General features: G+C 54.2%; 2 protein-coding genes and 1 long non-coding RNA gene across 4 annotated transcripts in view; 2 read left to right on the top strand and 1 right to left on the bottom strand.

Annotated features, from left to right (window-relative positions):
• Positions 1-27,815, top strand: part of LOC110261339 (zinc finger protein 444) — a 996,914-nt gene that overhangs the window by 747,715 nt on the left and 221,384 nt on the right. The window lies entirely within an intron of this gene.
• Positions 544-19,160, top strand: ZNF8 (zinc finger protein 8). Its single transcript, XM_005664944.4, has 5 exons — positions 544-739; positions 6,992-7,118; positions 7,423-7,518; positions 10,318-11,725; positions 14,170-19,160. The coding sequence occupies exons 1-4, from the start codon at positions 674-676 to the stop codon at positions 11,676-11,678; spliced, it is 1,650 nt and encodes a 549-aa protein (XP_005665001.1). The 5' UTR covers positions 544-673; the 3' UTR covers positions 11,679-11,725; positions 14,170-19,160.
• LOC146402521 (uncharacterized) lies at positions 13,903-27,215 on the bottom strand. 2 transcript variants are annotated; one of them, XR_014806893.1, is made up of 4 exons: positions 27,128-27,215; positions 26,710-26,840; positions 23,918-24,321; positions 13,903-17,688 (listed from the first exon to the last, which is right to left on the bottom strand). It is a non-coding gene; the product is annotated as an uncharacterized LOC146402521 (long non-coding RNA). The 2 variants fall into 2 exon arrangements; XR_014806894.1 differs by having other exon boundaries at positions 23,918-24,458.

Genomic DNA, 27,815 nt, shown 5'->3' on the forward strand with positions numbered 1-27,815 from the left:
CGGTATTACCGTGAGCTGTGGTGTAGGTCACAGACGCGGCTCGGATCCCACGTTGCTGTGGCTCTGGCGTAGGCCGGCGGCTATAGCTCCGATTCGACCCCTAGCCTGGGAATCTCCATTTGCCGCGGGAACGGCCCAAGAAATGGCAAAAAGACAAAAAAAAAAAAAAAAAAAAAAAAGCCCCAGGTCTCCTGTGCATTTCCAACTGGGAAAGGCAGGCCGGAATTTCAACCTGGGCGGTCGCATTCCAGGGTGCAATCCGGTGTTTGATAGATGGGCGCGGGGGCACCCGAGAGCAAGGCTGCCAGGAAGGGTGGGCTGGGAGATCTGAGACCTCAACACCGTAACGACTCCGGAGGACCTCCACCCACCAGTCCCGCTGCACGCCCGCCTGAGGCTCCCATTGGCGGGAAGCCGGCGAGCGGATGCTCCCATTGGCCCGCAGTCGGGACAGCCCCCTTGGCCGAAGGGCATGCGCCAGGAAGCTCCCATTGGTCAAGGCTCCAGGAACGAAGGTTTCCATTGGCGCCGCTCGGCCTTCTGGGAGCTGTATTTGCAGCGTCGCCCGCGCAGCCGCCATTGTCCCCGGGCAGCGATTCCCCAAATCCTTGTTGGGGGGTGGCTCTTGGGTTCGGAGTCGCCAAGGGTTCCTGTCCTCACCTGTCTGCCCAGGATGGACCCCGAGGAGGAAGCAGCGGCGTTGGCGATGGCTACGGGTCCCCCGGAGGAACGGCTTCAGGTAGGCCGTAACAATAATAGTAACAATAACAACGACGGCAGCGGGCCCGGGCAGGGCGTCTACCACAGATAATGACCCTTTAGCCCTCGCAGCGCACGGAGCGGGGTCGGGCGTTAGAGCCCCAACCCCTGGATATACTGGGAGACGGAAGCCCCGGTTGGGGCGCTCGGACCAACCTAGCTGGTTAAGAAGGGCGTCGGGCTTCGAACCCGGGCCTTCCAGTCCTCGAGTGCGCATGCTTCCCGGGCCTCTGGCCTTCCGGTTCCAGGATGCGACTTTGGGTGGTTCCTGAGGACCAGGCTCGCCCCCTCGACACCCTTCCCCCGGTCCCGAAGGCCGACCGCTCTGCGGAAGGGTAATAGAAACTGGCGTAGAGATGCTCCCGCGGGCGGAGTCCACCGACCCCCAAACAGAGCCCCGCTGCCCGAAGCCCCCAGCCTGTGGCCGGGACGCAGTCTCCGGGGGTGAGGACAGGGGATCACACACCGCGTTTGTGGGGCAGGAGCGATACAGGGCTCCTGCAGGGCTGGCGGGGACTGCAGTTCTCGGCAGCCTGTTCGGAAGGCCATCTGGGAAGGCGCCTGATTCGAAGCTCCAGCGTTTCTGGACAAAGTGTCCGCTGCCTGTGTTCTCCGCATAGTGCTTTCTCCACGTGGCAGGAGCCTAAAGAAAGTCGTAATTCCTGAAGCGCCTGGACTTTTTTTTTATTGTTGTCCATGGGGATTTGCATTTATTTCAGATTTGGTATGCGGATGTGCACGTGTTGAGAGATGTGTTGTTGCAGATTGATGAGACAGGCAACCGGGCCTTAGTTTACTTTGCTGTGGCTGGGAGTCGGGGGCAGGGAGTGAGCCATGTCACAGAACACCAGAGCTGGACAGCAGTTAAAGCAGTAAGAACAGAATGTGTTCGGGAACTGTCGCAATAGGGGAAAAGAGACTTCAGTATAGAACTGCGCTTAATTCCAAATACAAGAAAAAGTGGGGATTTACAGGAGGTTGGGGGGTAATTCTTGCTGAACTGAACTGAAACAGGATTCTTGCTTAAGCAGGCCAAGTGATGGGATGTTACCTGGAGTATTTTGAGGGATGAGGACTTTGAGAAGATGTCAAGAAGGGAGTTCCTGTCGTAGTGCAGTGGTTAACGAATTTGACAAGGAGCCATGAGGTTACGGGTTCGATCCCTGGCCTTGCTCAATGGGTTACGGATCCGGCATTGCCATGAGCTGTGGTGTAGGTCCAAGACATGGCTCAGATCCAGAGTTCAGCTGTGGCTCTGGTGTAGGCCGGTGGCTGCAGCTCCGATTAGACCCCTAGCCTGGGAACCTCCATGTGCCGAGGGAGCGGCCCTAGAAAAGGCAAAAAGACAAAAAAAAAAAAAAAGAGAGAAAAGAAAGAAAGATATCAAGAGGGATTGGATATGAAGGGTAGGATTCTGGCTATAACCTATGGGACAGGATTTTTGGTAGGGATGCAAAAATGGACACAGGGGAGTTCCCTTCATGGCTCAGTGATTAACGAACCAGACCAGGATCCATGAGGATGTGGATTCAATCCCTGGCTTCTTTCAATGATTAAGGGTCAGGTGTTGCCGTGACCTGTGTTGTAAGTTGCAGATGAGGCTCCGATCCTGCGTTGCTGTGGCTGTGGTGTAGGCCGGCATTGGTAGCTCTGATTAGACCCCTGGCCTGGGAACCTTCATATGCTGCAGGGGCGGCCCTAAAAAAAGCAAAAAAAAAAAAGACACAGGATATTGTTTTGTGGTGCAACAGGTTGGGGATCTGGTGTTGTCACTGAGTGGCTTGGGTGGCTGCTGTGGCAGCCGCTCTGTCCCTGGGCTGGAAACTCTCTTGTGCTGTAGGCATAGCCAGAGGAAAAAAAAAATGGATGCAAAAGCCCAAAGCTCAGGGCTTAGTTTAGAAGATGATTCAGATGAGCTAAACTAAAGTTTGGTCAAGGAGAAAATCTTTGTCAGTGGTGAGAACCTTAATAGGGTGTCTGTTATCTGTTGCTGTGTAGTAGCCTAAAACAGTAGTAAGAGTTCCCTGCTGTTGTGGCTCAACAGTAACGAACCCAACTAGTATCCATGAGGATACGGGTTCAGTCCCTAGCCTTGCTCAGTGGGTTAAGGATCCAGCGTTGCTGTGAGCTGTGGTGTAGTTCCCAGACAAGGCTTAGATCCTGCATTGCTGTGGCTGTAGTGTAGGCCAGCAGCTGCAGCTCCATCCAATTTGACCCCTAGTCTGGGAACTTCCATATGCCTTATTTATGTGTGGCCTTAAAATACAAATAAATAAATAGATAAATATGATTGCAGTTTTTGATAATAGGACTTTTGAAATGACTTAGCTGGTGGTTCTGACCCCAACTCCTTACAGTCAAGATGTCAGCCTGGACTGCTCATCTGAGACTTGACTGGGGCTGGAGCTTCCACCTCCAAGATGGCTCATTTATGTGATAGTTGGCAGGTAGCCTCTGTTCCTCTCCTATGGGCTTCTCCGTGGAGCTGCCTGGATGTCCTCAACATGGCACCTAGCTTCCCACAAATGAGTGATCCAGGATAGAGCTAGATGGAAGCCACAAGTGACCTGGGGTCAGGATTCCACACTCTGCAGTATCCTATCGGTTACACAAATCAAACCTGCTCAGTTTAGGAGGGGACTGCAGAAGGGCTGGGATCCCTGGGGGTCGTCTTGGAGGCCCGCTTATCACAGGAGGCAGAGAGCTGCAGAGCCACTCTTCCTGTCAAGGCTGCAGGGGAGAATCTGTTTCCGCCTTTTCCAGCTATCAGACTGTAGACCTTACGTTTCTTGGTTCATGGCCCTTTGTCTTTTTTTTTTTTTTTTTTTTTTTTTTTTCAGGGCCGCACCCAAAGCATAAGGAGGTTCCCAGGGTAGGGATCCAATCTGAGCTACCTGCCTACACCACAGCCACAGCAACGCAGGATCTGAGCCACATCTGCAACCTACACCACAGCTCACATCTGTGACCTACGCCACAGCTCACGGCAATGCCGGATCCTTAACCCACTGAGCGAGGCCAGGGATCCAACCCACAATCTCATGGTTCCTAGTTGGATTCATTTCTGCTGCGCCACAATGGGAACTCCAGCCCTTTGTCTATTTTCAAAGCCAGCAGCATAGGCTTTTGCTTTAGTGGCCACATTGTCTTCTGCCTTCTGTAATTAAATCTCCCAGTGCCTTCCCTTTAGAAGGACACTTGTGATTGCATTTAGGGGCCATCTGGATAATCCAGAATAATTCCTTTATCTTTAAATTCCTTAATCACATCCACAGAGTCCCTTTGCCTGTGTATGGTAACATTCCAGATTCCAAGTACTCGAACTCAGGCATCTTTGGGGGCCCTTTTTCGGCCAACTATAGCCACACTTAAAGGGGTCCTCCCATATCTAAAGGTGAGAAGGGCCCCTTCTGGTGTTTAAGCAGGAATGGCATGAGCTTGAGAGAAAACATTCAGGTATCTGGAGGTGAGGGTAAGAGAGACACTGAGAGTAGGGTGACCAGGTGCCAGCTGATGCCAGGGTGGTCTGGTCAGCTGTGGGAGAGTATCTGGAGGAAAGGGGCCTGACAGTGCCCATCCTTCCAGGCCCCAGCAGTGCAGAGTGAGAGGAGGGCTACAAGGGTCTAAGGTAGGGCATCAGGGAGGGTCACAAGAGGCAAGGAGTGGTGTCCTGCTGGCATTCCAGGAGGAGACAAGAAGGCCTCATGTGATGCCACCGAGAGTTCTTGTGGCCTAAGACAGGCCAGAACCCAGTGGACCTGGCGGCTGGGCTGTCACTGGCAACAGAGTAGGTGATGGTGGGTGGGGGCAGGGAGCACAGGGGGCATGTTATCAAGGTTGGGGACCCTCTGAGTGGGAGGTGACTATATGGGGACAGGAGCAGAGATCTCCAATTCCAACCAAAGGGTTCTACAGATCTGCTGCACAGTTTTTGTCAGAGCCACATGCTACCTGTACTATAATTTCTTGAATATTTTATTTTTTTGTCTTTTTGCTATTTCTTGGGCCGCTCCCACGGCATATGGAGGTTCCCAGGCTAGGGGTCGAATCGGAGCTGTAGCTGCCAGCCTACACCAGAGCCACAGCAATGCGGGATCCGAGCCACGTCTGCAACCTACACCACAGCTCATGGCAACGCCGGATCGTTACCCACTGAGCAAGGGCAGGGACCGAACCCGCAACCTCATGGTTCCTAGTTGGATTGGTTAACCACTGCGCCACGACGGGAACTCCTCTTGAATATTTTAAAATCGTGTTTTCCTTAAAAGAAAATACCATTTTATTTTATTTTATTTATTTTATTTTGCTTTTTATGGCCACACCCTGGCATATGGAAGTTCCCAGGCTAGGGGTTGAATAGGAGCTACAGCTGCCGGCCTGCGCCACAGCCACAGCAACACGGAATCCAAACCTCATCTTCGACCCACACCACAGCTCACGGCAATGCCGGTTCCCTGACCCACTGAGCAAGGCCAGGGATTGAACCCACATCTTCATGGATACTAGTCAGATTCGTTTCCACTGTGCCACACAGAAACTCCAAAAATACCATTTTAAAATGGAAGTATTTGGTATGTAATTTTGACTTGCATTCCCCTGGTGGTGAATGTTGAGCATCTTTTCCGTGCTTATTAGCTATTTGTATATTTTCTTTTATATCTTCTTAAAGTTAGACCCTTTGCCCATTTAAATTTGATTATCTTTATCATTGAGTTTTACCAGGTCTTCATATCTAGATACTTACAAGTCACTTATCAGGTGTGATTTGCAGTTATTTCCCATCACGTGGGTGTCCTTTCACTTTTTTGATAATGTCTTTAGGAACACAAAAGTCTTTAATTTGGGAGTTCCCGTCGTGGCTCAGTGGTTAACCAATCCGACTAGGAACCATGAGGTTGCAGGTTCGATCCCTGGCCTCTCTCAGTGGGTTAAGGATCTGGCGTTGCTGTGAGCTGTGGTGTAGGTTGCAGACGCGGCTCGGATCCCGCGTTGCTGTGGCTGTGGCATAAGGCTGGCGGCTACAGCTCTGATTGGACCCCTAGCCTGGGAATCTCCATATGCTGCGTGTGCGGTCCTAGAAAAAGACAAAAAAAAAAAAAAAAGTCTTTAATTTTAGTGAAGTTCAGTTTATTTTTTATTTCATCACTTGTCCTATTGCTATTAGGTCTCAAAATCCTTTGCCAAATACAAGATTTCAAAGATTTATCCATGCGTTTTCTTCTAAGAGTTGTAATAGTTTTTACATTTATATCGTTGATCCATTTTGAGTTTTTACATATGGTGTGAGGTAGAACAACTTTATTCTTTTGCATGTGGCTCTCCAGTTGTCCTATAGGAAGTATTTTATAGCCGCTTAATCCCTCTTATAGTCCCCAAGGAGTGATCCTTTGCAGACAAGGAAACAAGGAGGCAGAAGTGGCTACCAGCGCTGTGCCTCTTGAGGTGATGACAGAGCCAAGGCTCTGACCCAGCTTTCGATCATGGCCATGGCCAACCCACAGGAGTATTTCATTTGCGGGAAACTTTTTAAATGCATTGCATCAACTTTAAAAAATTTGAAGTTTTCACCTTAAAATGTGGTCTCATTTTCAGCTTCTTGCTACAGATTGGAAATTCTGAGCATGTGGGGCCTGTCTTTCCCCCACAGTCAGTTGGTCTGAGTGCCAGCTGCCCCCTCAGACCGGGCACATATTACCCATCACTTCCTGCATCATCACCTCGCAGGTTAAATGCCCATGTCAGCTCTTAAATGGGCCACTTCAATCACTTATGCGTCTGCTCAGTCCCTGAAGGCCAGTGAGTTTCCGACTCCAGTTGCACACCCTCCTTTTCAGGGAGGGTAAGAAGCCTGCTGTGAAGCCAAGGGTTTCTTAGTGCGTCAGCTGTTGCTGCCTGACAGACTGTCCCAAGATGAAGTAACCATTTCTTTAGCCCACACATGTGCAAGTCAGCAGTAGAGACTGGTCTCTGTCAGCACCTTCCCTGCCAGAGGTCAGCTGTAGGTCCCGAGGGTGGCTTTGATGTTGCCTGGATGCTTTCTTAGGACCTCACCATACAACCCACCCTCACACATAGCAGCCCAGTAGGTGCCCAGTGAGACCTGACTTGCCTTGCTCGGCACGTGCTCTCTCAGGACGCTGGCCTGCTTGTCTTCACCGTCCCCGCTCCTCCTCCGCTTCCAGAGAGCACGGATGGGAACAGTCCAGCCAATTGAGTGTGTGTGATGTTTCAGGAGCCGGTGACTTTCCGGGACGTGGCCGTGGACTTCACCCAGGAGGAGTGGGGGCGGCTGGGCCCTGCCCAGAGGATCCTGTACCGAGACGTGATGCTGGAGACCTTTGGGCACCTGCTGTCCGTGGGTGAGGCCCGCTTCCCAAGCTGGTGCTCTGAGGCCTGCAGTGACTTACCCTTTGTGGGTTGTGGGTGGTAGGCCCCTGGTAAGAGGGCTGGACCTGGGCTGGGGCTCAGAGACCTTGCGTTCCCATTCCCTCTGGGATGAGCTGGTAGGAGGGTGTCTGCCCTTTTCTGTCCCAAAGCGAAACTTCTGTTGTGCTGTGTCCTGTGCCCTGACGATCAGGAGTCTAGGGTCGGAGCCTGGGCTGCTGCTTTTTGTGCAGAGCAGACCCACCCCCCACTGCCTCTTTCATCTTTCTCTGTTTCCAGGGCCTGAGCTTCCCAAACCCGACGTCATCTCCCAGCTGGAGCAAGGGGCTGAGCTGTGGGTGGCTGAGAGAGGAATTGCCCAGGGCTGCTGTCCAGGTGAGAACCCACCAGAGGGGACCCCCTTCAGGAGTAGGCGTGCTGCGTGGAAGGGCTTGTGTCGGAGTCCCTGAGAAAGGATGCGGGGGCCAAGTCCAGAGGGAGCCAGGGGCCAGCCTCAGAGCCCTCCCCAGGGGAGTGGCCTGGACATGCTCCGTGCCCACGGCAGTGAGTTGTGACAGTATGTGAGAAGTGTTGGCTACCAGGGAAGCGCTCTCTGGGCTCTGGGCCCAGGGTTTTTATAGGGGGCTGGTCACACAGGCACACCCGCCCCCCCGGCTCCTGGCACAGACCAAACTCGTATGAAAAGCAGGTGTGGTCAGAAACCATATTGTTGGCACCAGCAGTGAACCTCTCTCTCTGACCAGTTAGGTTGGTGGCAGCCCTCCCAAAATCCGAGGTCCCAAACCCAGCCCAAGGCCAGCCCTGAAAGCTGGCCCTCTTAGCTGGCGGCCTCAGGCTGACCGGGTAGTTCTTTCTGCAAGGCATCTGGTCCCTGACCTCCGTCCCTGCCTGGCATGCTCCCCGACTCCCCTCCAGCGGTCCGGATCCCACTGCTTCCAGCACCTTCTCACTGCCCTTCCACAGGGTCGTTGCCCATGTGTGAGCTTGCCCTTCATCTTCCCTGTGTCTTTCTCGCACATCCACGTTGTGTAAACCTGTTCCCCACACGCTCTGTTCTCTCAGGCACAGGATCGTATTCAGCCATAAACACCGAACACTGGGCTAGAGCAGCTCAGGAAAGAGCAGCGTTTTTCTCACGGAGCAGCACTGCTGCGGAACTGAGGCTGCCTGGGCGGGTGGTTCTGACTCTCAGGCCTTTCCAGGGGGGGTGCGGGGGGGGGGGTGGCCACAGCCTCTGTGCTCGGGGAAGGGATGTGAGAAGAAAGGCGCCAATCTCATGTCCCCTTTCATCAGAACTCCGCATGTCACGCATCGAGGTCTCAGCCGCTAGGAGGCTGGGAACAGGGTCTGTAGTGTTGTCGCTGGCTGGCCTCTCCCTGGAGCTGGTGTGCGGGTACCCTGACCACATTCTGAAGGAAGGGGGCTGTGGCCACGGGACAGAGAACATCAGTATGTGCAGCTCAGCCTCCCACCTGCAAGCATCTGGCACCATCTGCAGGAATCACCTCATTTGCTCTGAGGCTTAGAGCCTGTCGGGCAGCTTCTAGCCCCAAGGGCTGGCTTTTGTTCCCCCAGGCCCTGAGCTAACTCCCCTCGGGCCAGCCCTTTTCTGTCTCCGGTCCCAAGCATGCCGTTGCCATAAAATTCATCCATTTAAAATGTACTCTGCCGGAAGTCCCCCCGCAGCACAGCAGGTTAAGGATCCGGCGTTGTCACTACAGTGAGAAGGTTTTGGTTTTGAGTATGTTCGCAGATTGTGCACTCATCACACTACCTAGTTAGTTCCCAGCATTTCAGCTCCCGGAGGCCACCTGCCGGCAGTACTGTGGTGTGTGTCTACCCACCCGTACTGCTGGCAACCCAGATGGTGGTTTTTCTCTCAGCAGCCAGTCCTCACCTCCAGACTCTAGCCGAGGGTCCCAGCGACTCGGCCCCTTCCGACAGCATCTCCCTGGAGACCCCACGGCTTGAGGCCTCAGCCCCATAGGCTGCCCCCCTTCCGACGCCAGTCACACGCCAGGGCCTCCCATGCTTTTGGCTGACCGGCTGTAGGTTGGGCGCTCCCACAGCCCCTCCCCAGGTTCACTAACTTGCCGTGACTGCTCAGGGAACCACTCCTTGCATTTACTGCTTTTGATTAGTGCTGACATAAAGGAGACACATGAGCAAGCAGCGGTCACAAGGGAGAGGCTGAAGCTTCCTGTCCCGAAGCTACCCAGGGCCTCCCAAGAGTCACCTCCTTAGCATGAGGGCATATGGTCGAGGGGGATGTACTGCAGTTAACAAAAGGTGGTACTCATCCCTCTCACCTTAGGGAGCCTCATCCCCAGCCTATAAGGCTGGCCAGTAGCTATTTGAGGCGTTGGGGGCCAATGTGCCGTCTCTGTGTGTCCTATCACTGCTCGAACACGTTAGCACAAAGACAACAGCTTAAAACAGCATACGTTTATTACTCCCAGTTGGATCAGACCTGACGGTTTATCGGCTCCAGACCTCACACGGCCAGAGGCGGGGTGTCTGCAGGCTAGACCCCGGGGTGGCAGGCGTACTGGGAGACTCGGGGAAGAATTCGCATCCAGGCTCAGTCAGGTTGTGGCAGAGTCCGGTTCCAGGTGGTGGCACAGAGGTTTCCGTTTCCTTGCAGACCATCAGCCAAGAGCTGTGACCTGCCAAGGCACCCACGTTCCCCTCTCATGTCCGCTGCCCAGCCATCCTCTCCCTTCTGCCTCTTCTGCTTTCAGAGGCTGGGGCTTGCTTTGGGCCCACCCCGGAAGCCACATCAGCTCTCTCTTTTGAGGCTTAAGGTCGGCTGATGAGAGAACTTCATGTCACCTACAAAATCCCATCACAGCAGAACCTGGATGACGAAACAGCCGGGGACAGCTCTAGAATTCTGCTGGTCTCTCTCCTGTTTTTTTCCTCACGGCCCTGAAAACCGTTGGTAGTTTGGCAGTAGCTGGTCCGCTCCTGATCTAGGCCTTCCTGGCCCATGGCAGGTGCTTAAGAAATCTTGGTGGAATCCGCGGAGTGAGGTTGTGTTTGCAGAAGGGGCCCTGGAGCTGACGTGAGGGCAGAAGTGGGAGCCGGGGCGAGTCATTAGGACACAGGCCGCGGGTGGGTCCCCCGCTCCCAGCTTTTTCCTCCAGCCCCTCGCAGCTCTTGGCTTTCTTTCAGGCTGGGAGCCTGGGCCCGAAGGTGGAGCGCCGGCCGGGGGCCTGGGCCTCCCTGCGGAGAAGCGGCGGGAAGGCTTCCTGCGGGAGGCGGCCTGTCCCGCCGCCGCCGCCGCCCCGGGGGAAGACGGGGCCTGTGAGGGCCGGGCAGCCGTGCCCGAGAAGGACCAGGGTGGTTGGAGGCGGTCGGACTTCGGCCTCAAGGAAACACCGGTTCGGGGCGGCAGTTGCGAGAGCCTCAGGCGTGCGGAGAGCAGCGGCCTGGGCTCGAGCCCCAGTCCGCTGCCGGAGGTTTCCAGGACCGAGCATCTGTGCGCTCGCGGCCTGCGGGCTCCCGACGCCGAGCCACACCCCGCCAGCGCTGGGGAGCAGACCTCGGCCGGGCCTCCCGGGGCTGGGCGGGCCACGCCAGTGGGGGCCCGGGCTCCAGACAAGCCCTACAAGTGCGCCGACTGCGGGAAGGCCTTCAACCACAACGCGCACCTCACGGTGCACAAGCGGATCCACACGGGCGAGCGGCCGTACACGTGCAAGGAGTGCGGCAAGGCCTTCAGCCAGAACTCGTCCCTTGTGCAGCACGAGCGCATCCACACGGGCGACAAGCCCTACAAGTGCCCCGAGTGCGGCAAGTCCTTCTGCCACAGCACGCACCTCACGGTGCACCTGCGCATCCACACCGGCGAGAAGCCCTACGAGTGCCAGGACTGCGGCCGCGCCTTCAACCAGAACTCGTCACTGGGCCGCCACCGGCGCACGCACACGGGCGAGCGGCCGTACGCCTGCAGCGTGTGCGGCAAGGCCTTCTCGCGCACCACCTGCCTCTTCCTGCACCTGCGGACACACACGGCCGAGCGGCCCTATGAGTGCAACCGTTGCGGGAAGGGCTTCCGGCACAGCTCCTCGCTGGCCCAGCACCAGCGCAAGCACGTGGGTGAGGGGCCCCTCGAGGGCCTTCCCAGGCTGGTGTTCGAGGCGCCGGCACTGGCGCAGCCCACGTGGCCCGAGCCCGCGGCACCCGGGAAGAGGGCCCCGCGCAGCGACAGGCCCTTCAAGTGCGGCCAGTGCAGCAAGTGCTTCGCTCAGAGCTCGCACCTCATCCGGCACCAGATCACGCACACCAGAGAGGAGCCGCGGGGCCGGGGCCAGGGCCGGCCGCGCCTGCAGGCCGGCCCGAGCCCGCCCCTCAGCCGGCAGCAGCTCCCGGGCCCCAGGGCCGGGCCGAAGGCAGGACAGCCGGTGAGCAGGGCCCTCGCCCTGTTCGACATCAGCAAAATCGCGCAGGAGAAAAGCCCTGTGCATGTGATTGGGGTGGAAGAGCCTTCGGTGGGCACGTCCGTGCTGCTTGACATCGGGGAGTCCACCTAGGGAGGAAGTTCTGCGGGTGACTTTTGAACCATGGGCGCAGAGATGTGGTAAGTCCGTGTAGGGAGTTTACAGAGCGGGAACCAGGGCTCAGAATCCCTGGCGTTTCCTCAGGAAGCGATGCTTCCAAACACCCGAGCTCAGGGCGGTCTCCCGTCTCCAGCCCAGTGTCCCCAACCACAGATATTTTGCATTCTTTCCTTTTGCTCTAAAATGAATTCATAGGTGATGTAACCTACACACAGGTCAGAAAATCCAGGTATGTCCCCCTTTCTGTAGAGGAAGATTAAAACGAGTAATCTACAGTAGGGTGACGCGGGCTGAGTGGATGCAGTGTCTCTCCCTGTGATTTCTTTGGGCCGGGACCTGGGACCCTGGCCTGTGGCTTTGCCATCTGGTACCCAGGCTGTAGGGCTGGCCATCGACATATTACAGGAGGGATTGCTGTGTGGGTGTAATTTTCCAAAGTGATAACTAGTTCTTGAAAAGCATTTGAACAAAAACAAAATGCCATTGCCTTTCTGAAAGGTTTTCTGTAGCATCCTAAATGTGCGGGGATTAACGTGTGTTTGTGTGTGAAGGCAGCCCAGGGTTTCAGTTCATACTTTGCCAACAGCTCGTTCCACACATCCATACCTGGTGCCTGGGAGCCAGTTCTGCACGTCAGAGTTATTAGAAAATGTGTGGCAGCTGCACTCTTGCCCAAATGAAGTGACAAAGAACCCCCCTTTGTGAAATTCCATAGCGTATTGGGAAGGCGTCACAGCTCCTGCTGAAAACCGTTGCCTGTTTCTCAGCTGCTGCTGAAAACCATTGTGTTGCCTGTGATGGAGCTTTTCAGTCGGGGTGGTTTTGTTCCCCATGAGACATTTGGTGATGTCTGCACACATTTTGCTTGGCTGTCACAACTGGTAGAAGGGAGCTGTGCCACTGGCACCCCATGGGAAAGGCTAAGGATGCTGCTCAAGGGTCTAGAGAGCCCCAGACAGCCCCTCAGCAGAGAATCCTCTAGCCTCGAGGTGGAGAAGCCGACCTTCCCCAAACTCTCTAAATTGAGTGAGCAGGACTCTCCTCACAACCTAGACATTGGATTTGTTTGTTTGTTGGCTGCCCCCACAGCATATAGAAATTCCGGGTTAGCGACCAAATCCAAGCCACAGCTGCAGCAGCGCCAGATCCTTCACCCACTGCGCTGCAGCAGGAACTCCTATACGTTTGATTTTTAACAAATGATACCATTGGCACAGGTACAACGTGTTTTTAGTGACTTCTTTTCACCGATTTGCAGCATTCATAGTTGGTCTGAAGGAAGGAGGAGAAGCCACTTATTTTTCGGAGTAATGTAAATTTTAGCATTTTATTTTGGACATTGCACCTACAACATGGATAATATGTTTTCACTCGCACCCCTACCCCTACCTGCCACGGGGGTGTTTCACATCAGCCCCAGAAATCATGTTGTTTCATCTGTTTTTCTGAACATCTCTGAAAAAATAAAGGCTTTTTAAATTTTTATATAATCATGTTGTTCTGTGGGGACAAAAACTATTTTATTAATCATACTGAGCCATCATTTGTTGATGTTTTTTGCATTGATAGAGCAAAAGCCACAGTGGGTAAAAAAACTGCCAGGGCCTGAGTGGGATTCAAGGACGTGGCCCAAGGTTGTTGCTTGTTTTCTTCCTCCCCCGGCAACACAGTAAAGGAAAAAATGCTGGCTTCACTTAAGAATGTCTGTGATGGGGAGTTCCCGGTGGCGCAGTGGTTAATGAATCCGACTAGGAACCATGAGGTTGCGGGTTCAATCCCTGCCCTTGCTCAGTGGGTTAACGATCCGGCGTTGCTGTGAGCTGGGGTGTAGGTTGCAGACATGGCTCGGATCCCGCGTTGCTGTGGCTCTGGTGTAGGCTGCCAGCTATAGCTCCTACTGGACCCCTAGCCTGGGAACCTCCATATGCCGCGGGAGCAGCCCAAGAAATAGCAAAAAAAAAAGACAAAAAAAAAATGTCTGTGATGGGAGTTCCCATTGTGGTACCAGAGGATCAGTGGCATCTCTGCAGCGCCAGGGTGCAGGTTCAATCCCTGGCCCGGCCCAGTGGGTCAAGAGATCCAGCATCGCCACGGTTGTGGCATGGGTCCCACCCGTGGCTCAGATCCTGTCCCTGGGCTGGGAACTCCATATGCCGCAGAGCAGCCAAAAAAGGAAAAAAAAAAAAAGACTGTCTGATCAAGCAGGAAAAATGATAATTTTATTAAATCTCAACTAAAACTATGTTATCCTATCTAAACAAATAACAGTAATTCTTCTATATCATCAAATAGCTAATGTTCAGATATTGCTGGTTGCCTCATAAATTGTTTTGTTTTCTCTTTGTTCTAATCATGATCTAAACAAAATTCACACAGTCATTTGGTTGATATTTGATATTTTTCTAGGTCTCTTTTAATCTGTAGGTCTCCCTTTTCTTTTTCCTTTCTTTTTTTCTTTTTTTAGTCTTTCATATGTTGGGGAAAACAAACAACAGGATAGCCTATGTTTGGTCCCATCCTGAGCCTGCCCGTCGGACCCCGGCCTGGTGGAATGACTCCTGATTCGGCGGCGGCGCCCGCCTGTGCCAAGGGGCCTCGTGAGAGCTGGGGCTCCGGCTCGGCTCTCAGAGTCCATCGGTCTCCAGCACAGCTCCCTGTCTCGCGCAGGGTCTCTGCCCCAAGACCCTCAGACAGCCCTGCTCTCAGCTGCGCTGCCGAGGAGAGCCAGCCTGCGGGGAGCTGGTTCATCTCTGCCCCATCTGGGCGACGCCGGGCAGTTGGGCGAGGCCCTTCTTCCGTTCGCCGCTGGAGGCGCCGCCTAGGCCATCGTCTCCTTTCTGCCGGTTTTCCTTCTGAGGAAGGCAGAGCCTCTGACCTGGGCCTGGGCTGTTCTTGGCGTGAGGCCGTGAGGTTTGAGGTGCGATCCTCAGTGTCCCAGCACAGAGGGTGCAGCCACCCAGGGCCGAGGCCTGCCTGCTTCCAAGCGAGCGCAAAAGGCCGGGAGGACTGTCCCCACGCGAGCCGCCCGTCCTGCCGAGACTCGCCGGCGGCTGCCCTCATCCGCAGCGCGCGTGCCTGTGTCTGCGGTGCCACCGCAGACACCTCCTCAGGCAGCTCCATCCCTGCCGTCAGCGCGGGGAAGCGATCGTGGCGCAGCGCAGCGTGTAGACGACCATCCTCGCAGTCCCGGCAGAAGGACCGTTGGCCTGGCAGCGCATGGAGCTTCCTAGAAGCCGCATCACCCTGGAAGGTCCAGCAGCCGCAGTTCGGAGAGTCGCGTCCGAATGATGGAGCATCAGCACTGCCACCGCCGGGACGCCCCGGCTGCGAGGCAGCACCCTCGTTGGGACCCCTGGGGTCCGTGTCTGTTCTTCGGACGCTGTGAGTGTCAGAGCCACCGGCGTTCCCGTGGGCGCAGAGCGGCGGGCCTCCGGGATGCCTCGGGTTCGTTTCCCTCACCCAGCTCTCCCCTGGGCTCCTCCACAGACTTCCCTCGTCAGCTCTTACTGGCACAGCAGTTCGCCCTGCACGCTTTGCCCACACCGTCTTCCATTTGGTTCTTCGCAGATGACCCAGTCACATGGCTGGGCAAGGGGTGTTTCCAGACAGACGGTGCCTCCCAGGTCTGGGAAGGGGTGCGTTGTGTTCATGAGCTAAATCGCAGAACATCCCAGCGTGGCGCAGCTGGTGGTGGAGGCTGACCCTGGAGTCCGCGCCCAGCTGACAGTGGCTCCGAGAAGCTGGGCTTTGTTTGAAGGTGGTGTCTGATGCCACTTCCAGGCTTGCTCTGTTCCCACCCAGCAGCCTGGTTAATCAGGAGGTGAGCTGCTGGAACTCAGAAGGTGGCAGACGAGTGTCTCGAAGCACCCTCTTCTCCAGGCAGGATTCAGGCTTTTATTCAGGAAGGAGGGGTGCGTGATGGGTTACTGCAAACTCGGTGACTGCCGGCGTGAGCCAGCAAACGGGCCAGGTCATGGGGATTGCGACCCAGGGAGACTGCAGCCACGGGGACCACTGCGACACCCACGGTTGACAGAGCAAGACCGCTGAGGGCCGCATGCCCCCCACCCGATAGAATTCCGCCCCCACAGTCTTGTGGGGAAAGGGGGTGGCGGTCGTTCTGGCTCCTTCCTGCTGAACAGGGCTCCGAGGGAGGGATTGCGGAATGGAGTGGATAGGCCTGGGGCCGGTTAGCCTTTAACGTTTTAATGAGTAATACAGTCTCCTTCCCTACCTACAGCTGCGTGAACCTTCTGCAGTGAACTTTCAAGGCCCCTTTCCGACCTGGAGAACTTTCAAGGTCTCCAGGTCGGAAAGGATGGGAGGTCCCCTCAGCTGATAGGCAGACCTCTTGGAAGCAAGCTCATGATCAGGGGTCAGAACAGTGCCCAGTTTTGACATCATTAGCAGTGGTTAGATGCTTGGGGACATGCAGAGTCCCCGCCGGCAGACACCTGGAATGGCCCACCGTTCCGCGTTTCAAAGGGGCTTCCTTTAAGCCTGCCTCTGGGAGCCACTCGGACCCGGACCCGGAGCAGGGCAACCAGCCAGGCCTCATCCCAAGTGAAGTTAGTCTTCGGACACATTTTAACAAGGTGCCTCTTTAACACATGATTCGTTTTCGCTGTCTTTGCAGTTGGTGGGGGACTCCACGGTGAATGGAGCTTCCAGTTGGCGGGGCTTTAGACACCTGTTGAGTTTTACTCAGGACAGAGGCGGGCCTGTTACCACTTTGAAGGGAGTTCGATAGTCCACACCAGGGCATAATTTCCTTAGGGAGGACTTTAACCACTTTGGGGGCTTTTCTGTCTGAGCGGGATGTGCCTCCACCCGTCCTGAGAAAGTATCGAGTATCCACCACCCCTGGCAGGTATCTGAAATTTCCTGCGGCTCCAGGCACTCAAGTAAAGCCTGTTTGCCATCCTCAGCAGGGCAGGTTTCTTCATTGGGCCCCCATCTGTGCAGGGCTGCAGTCTTCAGGTTACTTTTAGCTTAAGTCACCGACTCTGTGGGACGCGCTGGATGTCCTTTGTGGGTTCGGCCCCACTGTGTACTTCTGAACCCATCGTGAGGCATCGTCTGGCCTGTGATGGGCTCTATTGCGAATGTGCTGCAGTGCACGGTCCATGAGGGCCTCTGGGATCAAAGCAGGTGCCTGCACACTGCCTTTCCAGCTAGTTGAGGTGTGGGCAAGTGTGAGCCCCTCTCTCCTTTTCTGAATACACAGGTGGTATTTCACCAAGTCACTCTGGGAGAAGTGACCCTGTCACAGCTTGATAATCCCCTTCTTTTGCTGCTTTGCCACTTGGTCAGCTGTCCGGTTGCCTTTTATTACGTGAGTTTCACCCTTTGGTGGCCTGGGCAATGCATTACGGCTACTCGTGAGGGCTTATGGACTGCTGCTTTTTGTCTTTTTAGGGCCATGTCTGCGGCGCGTGGAGCTTCCCAGGCTAGGGGTCAAATCGGAGCTGTGTGAGCCGCCAGCCTACACCACAGCCACAGCAACACCAGACCTGAGCCATGCCTTCTACTCACGGCAAGCCGGATCCTTAACCCACTGAGTGAGGCCAGGCATCAGACCTGCGTCCTCATGGAAACTAGTCGGATTTGTTTCTGCTGAACTGCAGTTGCCTGTTTTGTCTCTCAGGCAAAGGACCCCACTGACCTTGGAAAGGACAAAACCCAGCTACATGACTTCACACGTGGCCTTTGCTGGTAGACCTCATATCCACAAGTGTCCACATGGTGCAGGATTCCGGAGGTGTTTTGTAGACACTTGTTCTACGAAGGGCTTGCTATGAGCAAATCGTCCACATACTGGAGTAAGAGTCCTTCATTCAGTGTGAAGTTTCTGAGGTCCCCGGCCAGCATTTCCCCAAACAAGGAAGGGACAGTCCTTGAGGCAGGACTGTCCAACAGTACTGTTGGACCACCTGTGTTTCTGGGTCCTGCCATTCGAAAGCAAACCGCTGCTGTGCTGCTTCTGCAATAGGGATACAGAAAATAGGGGTGCAGAGAAACATCTTTTGAGTCCAGAACTGAGCACCAGCTGTGTTCTCCCAGAATAGTTAGGTACCTCATGCTGCAAATCTTGGACTGTCTTGTTAATAGCCCTCACGTCTTGGACAAGGTCTGCTGAGTTTGACTTTTTGATCAGGAGAGTAGGGGTGTTGCACAGAGACCTGCAAGGTTTATAATCAGTCCTATTTTCAAAATTGTTTCAAGAATTGGCTGCATTCCGGGAGTTCCCGTTGTGGCGCAGTGGTTAACGAATCCGACTGGGAACCATGAGGTTGCGGGTTCGATCCCTGCCCTTGCTCAGTGGGTTAACCATCCGGCGTTGCCGTGAGCTGTGGTGTAGGTCGCAGACGGGGCTTGGATCCCGCGTTGCTGTGGCTCTGGCGTAGGCCGGTGGCTACAGCTCCGATTGGACCCCTAGCCTGGGAACATCCCATATGCCGCGGGAGCAGCCCAAGAAATGGCAAAAAGACAAAAAAAAAAAAAAAAGAATTGGCTGCATTCCCTTTTGGGCCTTTTGCCTCAGAGGATATCATTTAGATTAGATGTCCCAACTTTCCTTGTAGGTGGAATTTTCAGTGACCGGGTGACTTTGGCCCTGCCTTTTCATTGACCTGGGGAGAGGGAGAGCTCTGTCTTTTTCTGGGGCATCCATGGCGCCGTCTGTTGGCTTAAAGCCTCTCAGGTTGTCCTGGTGAAAAAGTTAATTTTGTGCCGTCCAGACCTGTACAAGTTTTCCATTTCTCGTTTTGGATTTCAGGTCGCATTTTCTAGGCAAAAAAAAATTTTTTTTTCTGTCCTCACCCACGGAAGTTCCCAGGCCAGGGATGGAACCAGAGCCACAGCAATAACAATGATGCTGGATCCTTAACCCACTGAGCCCCAAGGGAACTCCCTAGGCATAATATTACTGATTTCTTCACAGACACTTTGAAACCAAGTCAGATAAACTCCTCAGGGGAAATTACTATAAACTAGAGAAAATATATTTTGTTTGGGTTTTTTGGGGCAGGGAGGCGTTATTTGTTTGTTTGCTATTTTAGGGTCATACCCATGGCATCTGGAGGTTCCCAGGCCAGGGGTCGCATCGGAGCTGTAGCCACCAGCCTACACCACAGCCACAGGAACACTAGATCCAAGCGGCCTCTACAATATACACCACAGCTCATGGCAATGCCGGATCCTTAATCCACTGAATGAGGCCAGGGATCGAACCTGCACCCTCATGGATACTAGTTGGGTTCATTAACCACTGAGCCACGAAGGGAACTCCCGTTGCTGATTTTTTGGCTGCAGTTGCAGCATATGGAAGTTCACCAGCCAGGGAGCAAACCCATGCCACTGCTGGATCCCTAACCTGCTGTACCATAGGAGAACTCTGGAAAAGACCCTGGTTTTATCAGTTTATAAAAATAAACCTTTATAGCAAAACCTAAACATTTATTTGAAATTTAATTCCTCATACTTCCACCATCCAGGGAAGATTTTATTTCTTCTTGTAATTTTTTTCCTTGAAATACAGGTGTGTATATCTACAGTGAACACTAAATTTTAGACACACACCAAAAATATTTATGTGTAGTTATTTCGTGTCTAGAAAAGCAGAGTCCCATCTAGTTCTCTTGTAACATACACTTCTTACTATATATATAATTTTTTGTCTCACTATATTTTGAACATTTTGCTCCAAAAAATGGATTTCATGTAGCTTATTAAACTAAACGACCTTTCAGGAGAATTGCAGCATTGTGGTCTCCAGCATCTTACCAGCCTTTGACTTTTTTCCAAAAGGAGAAGTGTTCCATACACACTTCTGGGGGACTGTGAATTGATGCAGCCTCTGTAGAGTACTTTGTTTCTTGCCGTCTAAATTACAAACCGGGGGAAGTTCCTGTCGTGGCTCACTGGAAATGAATCTGACGAGCATCCATGAGGACACAGGTTCGATCCCTGGCCTCGCTCAGTGGGTTCAGGATCCGGCATTGCCGTGAGCTGTGGTGTAGGTCACAGACTCGGATTACATACTGGGTTGCTGTGACTATGGTGTAGGCCGGCAGCTGCAGCTCCGATTAGACCCTGAGCCTGGGAACCTCCATATGCCGCGGGTGTGGCCCTAAAAAAAAAAAAAAGAAAAAGAAAGACCAAAAGATAAAAATAAATTACAAACCAGCCAGCCCTTTGTCTCAGCAAGCCAGTTGCTGGTTATGAATTCTCTGTGTCCAGACTGTTGGTGGCTTTTACTGTGGTACTGATTTCAAAGGTAAAACCTGGGGAACAACCTCAGTGTCCACCACAGGGAGCTCACAAAGTGCTTTTCGGTGGCGCGAAGAACTACACAGACGTCGCAGTGGGGACAGTTTCGGGAACCCCTGGGGGAAAGCACCCAGGATACACCGCTAAGTGAAAGAGCATAGGACGCTCTGCATGTATCTGAAGGGTCTGCAAGGTAACTGGACGTGCCAGTTGTCTGTGGGGATGAGAAAAGGAAGGGGAATGATGAGGAATAATTTTCACTCTATCTTTTGATATTTTTGGAATTTTGAAATATGTAAAAGTATTACCAGTTTAAAAAATAAATTTAAATAAAGCAAAACTTTAATTCTTTCAAATTAAGCTAAATTTGATGACGTTTCATGGTTCACCATCTCCCACTCCCCACTTAAATGTCCGTGTGTGTGTGTTGAGTTAACAAGGCCAGTTGAGGTAAGATTAAGATATCCTGGACTCCGTGAAGGTTCCTGCAAGCTAGTTGTAGCACATACACTTTTAAGTTATTAAACTCCCCGTATCAGCCAACCTAAATTATGAAAACCGACACTCAGATTGTGGCCAACCGCCAAGGCCCGGATTCCTTCCTTCTTTCTCTTGTCTCTTCTTTAGCCACACGTGCACCGTGCAGAAGTTCCCTGGCTAGGGATGGAACCTGCACCATGGCAGAAACCCAAGCCATAGTAGTGACAACACCAGCTCCTTAACCCACTGGGTGGGAGCCTCTGGTTTGCAGCCAGGTGCCGTCAGGAGTGCAGGTGACAACCTGGACTTGTGACTGGCATCTGAAGTGGGGTTTGGGGCAGGTTTGTAGGACTGAACCCTCAACCTGTGGAATCGGATCCTACTGTCTCCAGGTGGGCAGTGTCAGAGAATTGACTGTTGCTTTGGAGAAAAGCAGCCCAACCCCTTTTGTCCCACCCCTCCCTTGCCACATGAAGTTGGTTGAGGAATCCCAAAGAAGGTAAATAAATTAGTCTGAATTTGTACAGATGGAAGAAATTTTTAGGTACTGAGATACAGGGAAGTCATTCTGGCTTATGTACGATTTAACTTGAACTTTGTGCTAACTGGAACAGCTTGTCTTAAGGCCTGTCTGTCACACATTCACTATACATCTGCTTTAACCATTAAAAATCAAAATGGGGAGTTTCCGTTGTGGTTCAGTGGTAACCAACCCAACTAGCATCCGTGAGGATGCAGGTTAGATCCCTGGCCCCACTCAGTGGGTTAAGGATCTGGTGTTGCTTGGAGTTCCCGTCGTGGCGCAGTGGTTAACGAATCCGACTAGGAACCATGAGGTTGCGGGTTCGATCCCTGACCTTGCTCAGTGGGTTGACGATCCACCGTTGCCGTGAGCTGTGGTGTAGGTTGCAGATGCAGCTCGGATCCCACGTTGCTGTGGCTCTGGTGTAGGCCTGTGGCTACAGCTCCGATTCGACCCCTAGCCTGGGAACCTCCATATGCCTCGGGTGCTGCCCTAGAAAAAAAAAAAAGAAAAAAAAAAAAAAGGATCTGGTGTTGCCTTGCGCTGTGGTGGAGGTCAGAGACAAAGCTGGGATCCAATGTTGCTCCTGCTGCGGTTTAGGCCGGCAGCTGCAGCTCCAGTTGGACCCCGAGCCTGGGAATTTCCAAATGCCACAGGCACAGCCCTGACAAAAGCAAAACAACAACAAAAATCAAAATGGAGTAACTACAGTTTAGGCGTCCAAAATGTAATGGGGTGTGGTTTCAGGCATGTTCTGTGTCGCTGAGTACTTGAATTTTCTGAACTGTATCAGACTCAAGGACACCACGAGCCATTCTCAAAACAGTATTTGCCTGGAGTTCCTGCTGTGGAACAGCAGGTTAAGGATTGGCGTTGCCTCTGCAGCGACCCCAGCACTGCCACCGTTGTGGGTGTAGGTTGCAGTTGCAGCTCAGATTTGATCCCTGGCCCAGGAACTACCATATATGCCAGGGACACAGGAAAAAAAAAAAAAAAACTATCTGCTGGCAACTGCCACCTGCAACCTTGTGGTCTCAAGATCTTCTTGGAACTATGCGACCATTTCCCTCCCCAACAAATCCTTGCCTAACAAGCACCCTAACAAGCGGAAGGGCCCTTGGAGAGCATGTGAGGGCGGCGCGCAAGGGGAGGTGCTTCAGGCTCGGCGGCGGCTGGAGTAGGGCGGCGCGTGCGAGCAGCCGGGAGCTGCGTGTGTGCGCTCGGTGGGGCCTGAGGGGGCGCAGACCCGGAGTGGCCCGACTGTGGGGGAGGAAAGAGAACGGGGCGCTGCGCGTCCCGGGTTTGCGGGTGGGAGAGGGACCAGGGCTAGGAGGTGAGCCCTCAGGTGTGTATCCAAGGGGGACCCTGCACGTGTGCCTGCCAGGGCAGGGTGTGACTCCACCTGCCTGTGCAGGTGTGAGCTCAGGTGTGTGCTTGTGTCCTGTAACCCTTGCCGTCACTCCTTACTCGCCTCTTTCCCGGACCCTGGCAGCCATTAACCTCCTCTCTATCTCTGTTCTGGACATCTCCCCATAAATGCGGTCGTAGGATACGTGCTGTTTTGTGTCTGGCTTTTCCCGCCGAGCATCATGTTTCCCATCCATCTGTGCGGTGTGTCAGTTTGTTTTGTAGCCGAGTAACAGTCCATTCTATGGACATACTACAGTTGGTTTACCCAAGTGTTGCTTTGTGAATGGGTTTTCAGTTCAGGGGATTGAGGAGATGGTCTGTCCCGGGGTGGCCTGTGTGTGTGGCTGTGGCCTCAGCCACTGCCCACTGCCTGTGCTCATTTACCAGAATCCCAGCCCTGGGCGCACGGTGCAAGCCAGGAGCTTGGAGCCCCACTGCTATGTGGGGAGTAGACTCCGGGAACAGGAATCCATCCCTTCACGTGCCATCTGCAACCTGGGCCCGCGACTGAGACCACAACCCGCATCTACTGAGGCCAAGCAGCCCGGAGGCAGAGCCCAGTGGCAGGTGATGGAGCCCGAGGCCCAGTGATGCAGAGGGCAGGGCGGTGGTCACAGGGCTGGACGTTTTTAGAAACCAAATCTCCCTCAAAACATGCCCTGCCCCTGCTGCCTTCACTTTGCTGCCCTGGCCTCCACCTCCTCACGGGTCTCTGCCTCGCTTTGCCCCTCCCCTCATCTCCACATAACACTGAGGGGTCTTGAACCCTGAACGATGAGGCCATCCCTCCCCTTAAACCGCCCAGGTCACTGCGCAGGTCATCAGAGCAGGGTCAGGAGACTCTCCCTGCAACCCAGGTAGAAAATGTTTTCAGCTTCGCAGTCCAAGGAGCAAACCAAGGATGGCATGTGGGTTCTTTCCTTGTGAGAGAAAACATACATCCTTTAGGTTTTTTCCTGAGGCAATCTAGAACTTTGTTGAGGGACCCTGAAATCTGAATTTCATGTACCATTTGTCTTCTGTTCATCCCCCCCTCCGCCCAATCACTTAAAATGTAAAAACTATTCTTAGATCACAGACTGTACAAAAACTGGCACTGGGGCCAAGTTTGCTGACCCCCCATTTGTAACAAATTCACCTTCCTTTCCACGCCTCCTGACTCCTGCGTGACCTAACTTCAGCTCGTGTCGCAGGCCTCTCCGTGGCTCCCTCCTTGCCCATCATGCACCTCCTCCACCTCGCCGGCCCCTCAACAGCGCATAAGCTGAGCTACTCAGAGCCTTTCCCTGGCCGCCCACACCTTGAGATGCGTTTTGCCCCGCACCACGTTTGAATGCTTTGCACGTGTTCCCATTCACCACAGACTGGAAGCTTCACGATGCGACGCCTGGTCTGTGGAGTGTTTGTTAAAGGAATGAACAAGCAGCCTTCCACCAGAGGTACTGTTACCCCATCCCGCAGACAGAAACCTGAGGGCTCCCAGCAGAGAGTGGTGAAGGTGGGTTTGATCGTAGATCTGACCGCTTACCCAGTATGCTCCCTGTTCCAGCCGAGGAAGGAGCCTGGGTGGGCCAGGGCCCCAAGCCCAGCTCACCGCTCCCACCCCTGGGGTGAGTTCAGGACAGCTGGGACCACGATGTGCAGTCTTCTTCTGGGCACACACCCACGTGACATTTCCACTGTGTCCCCATCAGTCCCCGTCATGAGGGATCCTGCCATGGACTGCAGCTGCCGCCATCCATAAGCCTACGAGCAAGGAGCTGAGACCTGAGACCATTACACAGCATATCACTCGCTTTGGGTGAAGATCAAGAATGGGCACAATTCACGTGTTGGTCAGAAATCCTAGCAGCAGCCGAGTCCGGGCTTGCGCGCTGGACGGGACCTGTCCGTGGTCCTGAAGCGCCCTGGAGCCGAGCTTTCCCACGGTGCCTACGAGCCATGTGCACATGGTGAAATGAGAATTCAATAAATAGTCACAAATCCAGTTTCCTGGTCACACCACCTGCATTCCATATCGGGCTGATGGCAGCCAAATCCCATCCTCATGGAGAGTGCTAGAGCTCAATCTGGACAGGGGTTACACAGGTGTGTGCATTGGTCAAAACTCATTGAGCTGAGCACTCATCTCTATTTTAAAGTTTGTCTTTCAGAGTTCCCGTCGTGGCTCAGTGATTAATGACTATGACTGGCATCCATGAGGACACAGGTTTGATCCCTGGCCTTGCTCAGTGGGTTAAGGATCTGGTGCTGGCGTGAGCTGTGGTGTAGGTCCCAGATGTAGCTTGGATCTGGCATTACTGTGGCTGTGGCTGTGGCTGGCAGCTGTAGTTCTCATTTGACCCCTAGCCTGGGAGCTTCCATATACCATAGGTGCTGCCCTAAAAAGCAAAAAATAAAAAAGTAAAAATTGTCTTTCTTTACTCTGTTTTTTTGGCCGCCCTGGGGCATAGGGAACTCCCAGGCCAGGGATCAGATTCAATCCACCACCTCAAACTAAGCTGCAGCTGCAGCAACACTGGATTCTTAACCCACTGTGCTGGCTGGGGATGGAACCCACGTCCCAGCACTCCCAAGACGCTGCTGATCCCATTGCACCACAGCAGGAGCTCTCAGGTTGTCTTTTTGAAACTCAAGTCTGATTCCGTTTCCCCCTTTCCATCCTTTTTTTTTTTTTTTTTGTCTTTTCTTCTTCTTAGGGCTGCACTCATGGCATATGGAGGCTCCCAGGCTAGGGGTCAAATCAGAGCTACAGCTGCCGGCCTACCCCACAGCTCACGGCAATGCCGGATCCTTAACCCACCAAGCGAGGCCAGGGATCATGAGCCACTGAACCACGACGGGAACTCCCCCATCCCTTTCTTTACAATCTTTGATTTAACCCCTCTGTGCCCCCATTCCCCCCACCTGTTTAACAGAGGGTGGTGACAGTACCTCCTTGTCCCTACATTAAGGAACTTGGCCAGCCCAGCACAGTGAGCCCCTAAAAACTCACAGGCAGGGGCTGGCATGGGCTGCAGCCCAAGGACTGGGCCTAGGCTCAGGGGCAGTTCTAGAGGCCCGTCACCTAGGCATCAAATCAGAAGGCTGCTTTCTACAGGAGCCCTGAGCCTGGGAGCCTGGTGGGGATGCAGGGGTGAAAGCAGTGTGGCCTCAGGCAGCAAGGGCCCTGTGAGCTGTTTCTGTGTCTTCTTTCATTTCACAAAGTCTTTTCACGGCAGACTGCCTTCCACCCTCCTGGGGGACTGTCCCTGTTGTACCAGGAGGAAACAGGCTCTGAGTAAAGCCATTAAGCTGCAGGTCCAGGGCTTCCTGCTCCAAGTGCAGCCCTCCCTGGGTCACCCCTGTCAAGGAGAGGGGGTGGGCGTGGACGCCTGCGGCTCTTTTCCTGAACTTACTCACCCACGGGGCCTGTGCCAGGGGTGGGAAGGAGCCTTTGGCAAGAAGTCTTTCCACGTCTGTTTGGGTCTAAGGGTGTGGCTGTGCCTGAGCTGACACAACTCTGCCTCCCACCATGGACTTGGAGACACAGAGGGTGTCATCATCAGCTGGGAAGTGGGGAGAAATTATTATCTCTGTGTTACAGAATGAAGTAGAGACCAGATTTTTTTTTTTTTTTTTTTTTGTCTTTTCTAGGGCCGTACCCATGGCATATGGAGGTTCCCAGGCTAGGGGTCTAATCAGAGCTACAGCTGCTGGCCTACGCCACAGCCACAGCACCAGATCAAGCCACGTCTGTGACCTACACCACAGCTCACAGCAACACTGGATCCTTAATCCACTGAACGAAGCCAGGGATCGAACCCGCAACCTCATGGTTCCTAGGTGGATTCATTTCCGCTGCACATGATGGGAACTCCTGTGCTCTCTTTGAATGCTGCATTTGAACCCATCAGCACTGTCAGCTCCACCTTCAAAATAGGTCCATTGCTGACCACTTGCCACACCTCAACCTGCGCCACTCCCTGGACTCCAGCAGAATTTGTCTCCTGGATCTCCCTGCCTCTTCTGTCACCCAACGGTCTTCCCTATGGCAGCCAGAGAAATCCTACAAATAGCTAAGTCACAACACAGCCCTCCTCACTCAAGGGCCTCCCATGGCTCCCATCTCTCTCAAGGTAGAAGCCAAAGTCCACACGTGACCCATAAGCCTCCCGGTTCTGACTGTGTCCTCTTCCATCTCCTTCCCTCAATCCCCTCCCACCAGGCCCCCTTGCCTGTACCTACTTTGGGGCCCAGGCATGTTCACCCTCCGGAACCACTTCTCCCCGAGTCCTTCCCTCTACTCGGTCTGAGGTCCCAGCACCCTGGAGCGCTGACCTGTTTCCTTGGTTACCCTCTGCGTCCCCACACGAGGACATCAGCTCCGTGAAGCCGGGCCATGGCGGTCCTCTTCACTGCAGTAGCCAAGCCCAAAGGGCGCTGGCTGGTCCTCGGAGCTCAGCACGTGTCTGTGAAAGGAAGACAAAACCTGCTGGTTCTGGCTGCAGGGACTCATCTGAGGAGCTGCAAGAGACATGGCCAGCGGCTCCGGGCAACGAGCACAGGCCAGGCCCACAGGGGATCTCAAGGCTCACCTGCACACAGGCACACACAGACACAGAGTAACACACCCAGCCTGACTTCCAGATTATGGACAGTTAACACACAATAGATACATGGTCTACAGTGGGCCACACACACTACATTCGTGATGCACGTCCCTCGCCTCCTCACACACCCCCTCATTCCCACACACCCTCCAGGCTGGACCAGCCACACGGCCACCACTGCTCCCCGAAGTCACGGCTGCTGTTCCCCACGGGCCGCGCGCCCTCGAGGACTACAATTCCCGGCATGCCCGGGGAGCGGTGCATTCTGGGAGCTGTAGTCTGGGTGGACTCGCGGGCCAAGGTGCATTCTGGGAGGCGTCTCCCAGCGGCGTGACGTGCCCGGCGGGGCGCGCGGCGCATTCTGGGAACTGTGGTGCCGGCCAGCGCGCGCTCGGCTCCCGGCAGCGTCCGCCCGGCGGTGAGGTGAGTCTGGGTGGGCTCCCGCGGCAGAGGAACTGCCCAAAGCCGCGAACGCCTGCGGCGGCCTGAGCCTACCGTGGGGCAGGGACACGCGCGGATGCGGAGTGACGGGCTGACCCGGAGCGGCGCGTGGGCGGACGGGCGGCCAGACAGACCGGGAGCAGCTGACTGCGATGAAGGGTGTGGGGCTGCCTGAGCAGTTGCGTGTGTGTCTGGCTGTGGTTCTCTGTCGGGCTTGCCTCGGTGTGTGTGTCTGACTGACGAGCTGGGAGTGTGTGGTCGGCGGACAGGATGTCTCACCGATGCGACCAAGTGTGAGACCGACAAAGACGCTCACTGAGACTTCGTCGGAGGGTGTGCGACGTGAGTGAGAAGCTGTGTCTGTGACTGTGTGTGATTTCGGGTGTGTAGCTG

Source organism: Sus scrofa, chromosome 6 (genome assembly GCF_054392235.1).
Source record: "Sus scrofa isolate SSC_HxYL_T2T_F1_AM1 chromosome 6, Sscrofa_HxYL_maternal_Yorkshire_Landrace_v2.0, whole genome shotgun sequence".
In the NCBI taxonomy this organism is placed as follows: Eukaryota; Metazoa; Chordata; class Mammalia; order Artiodactyla; family Suidae; genus Sus; species Sus scrofa.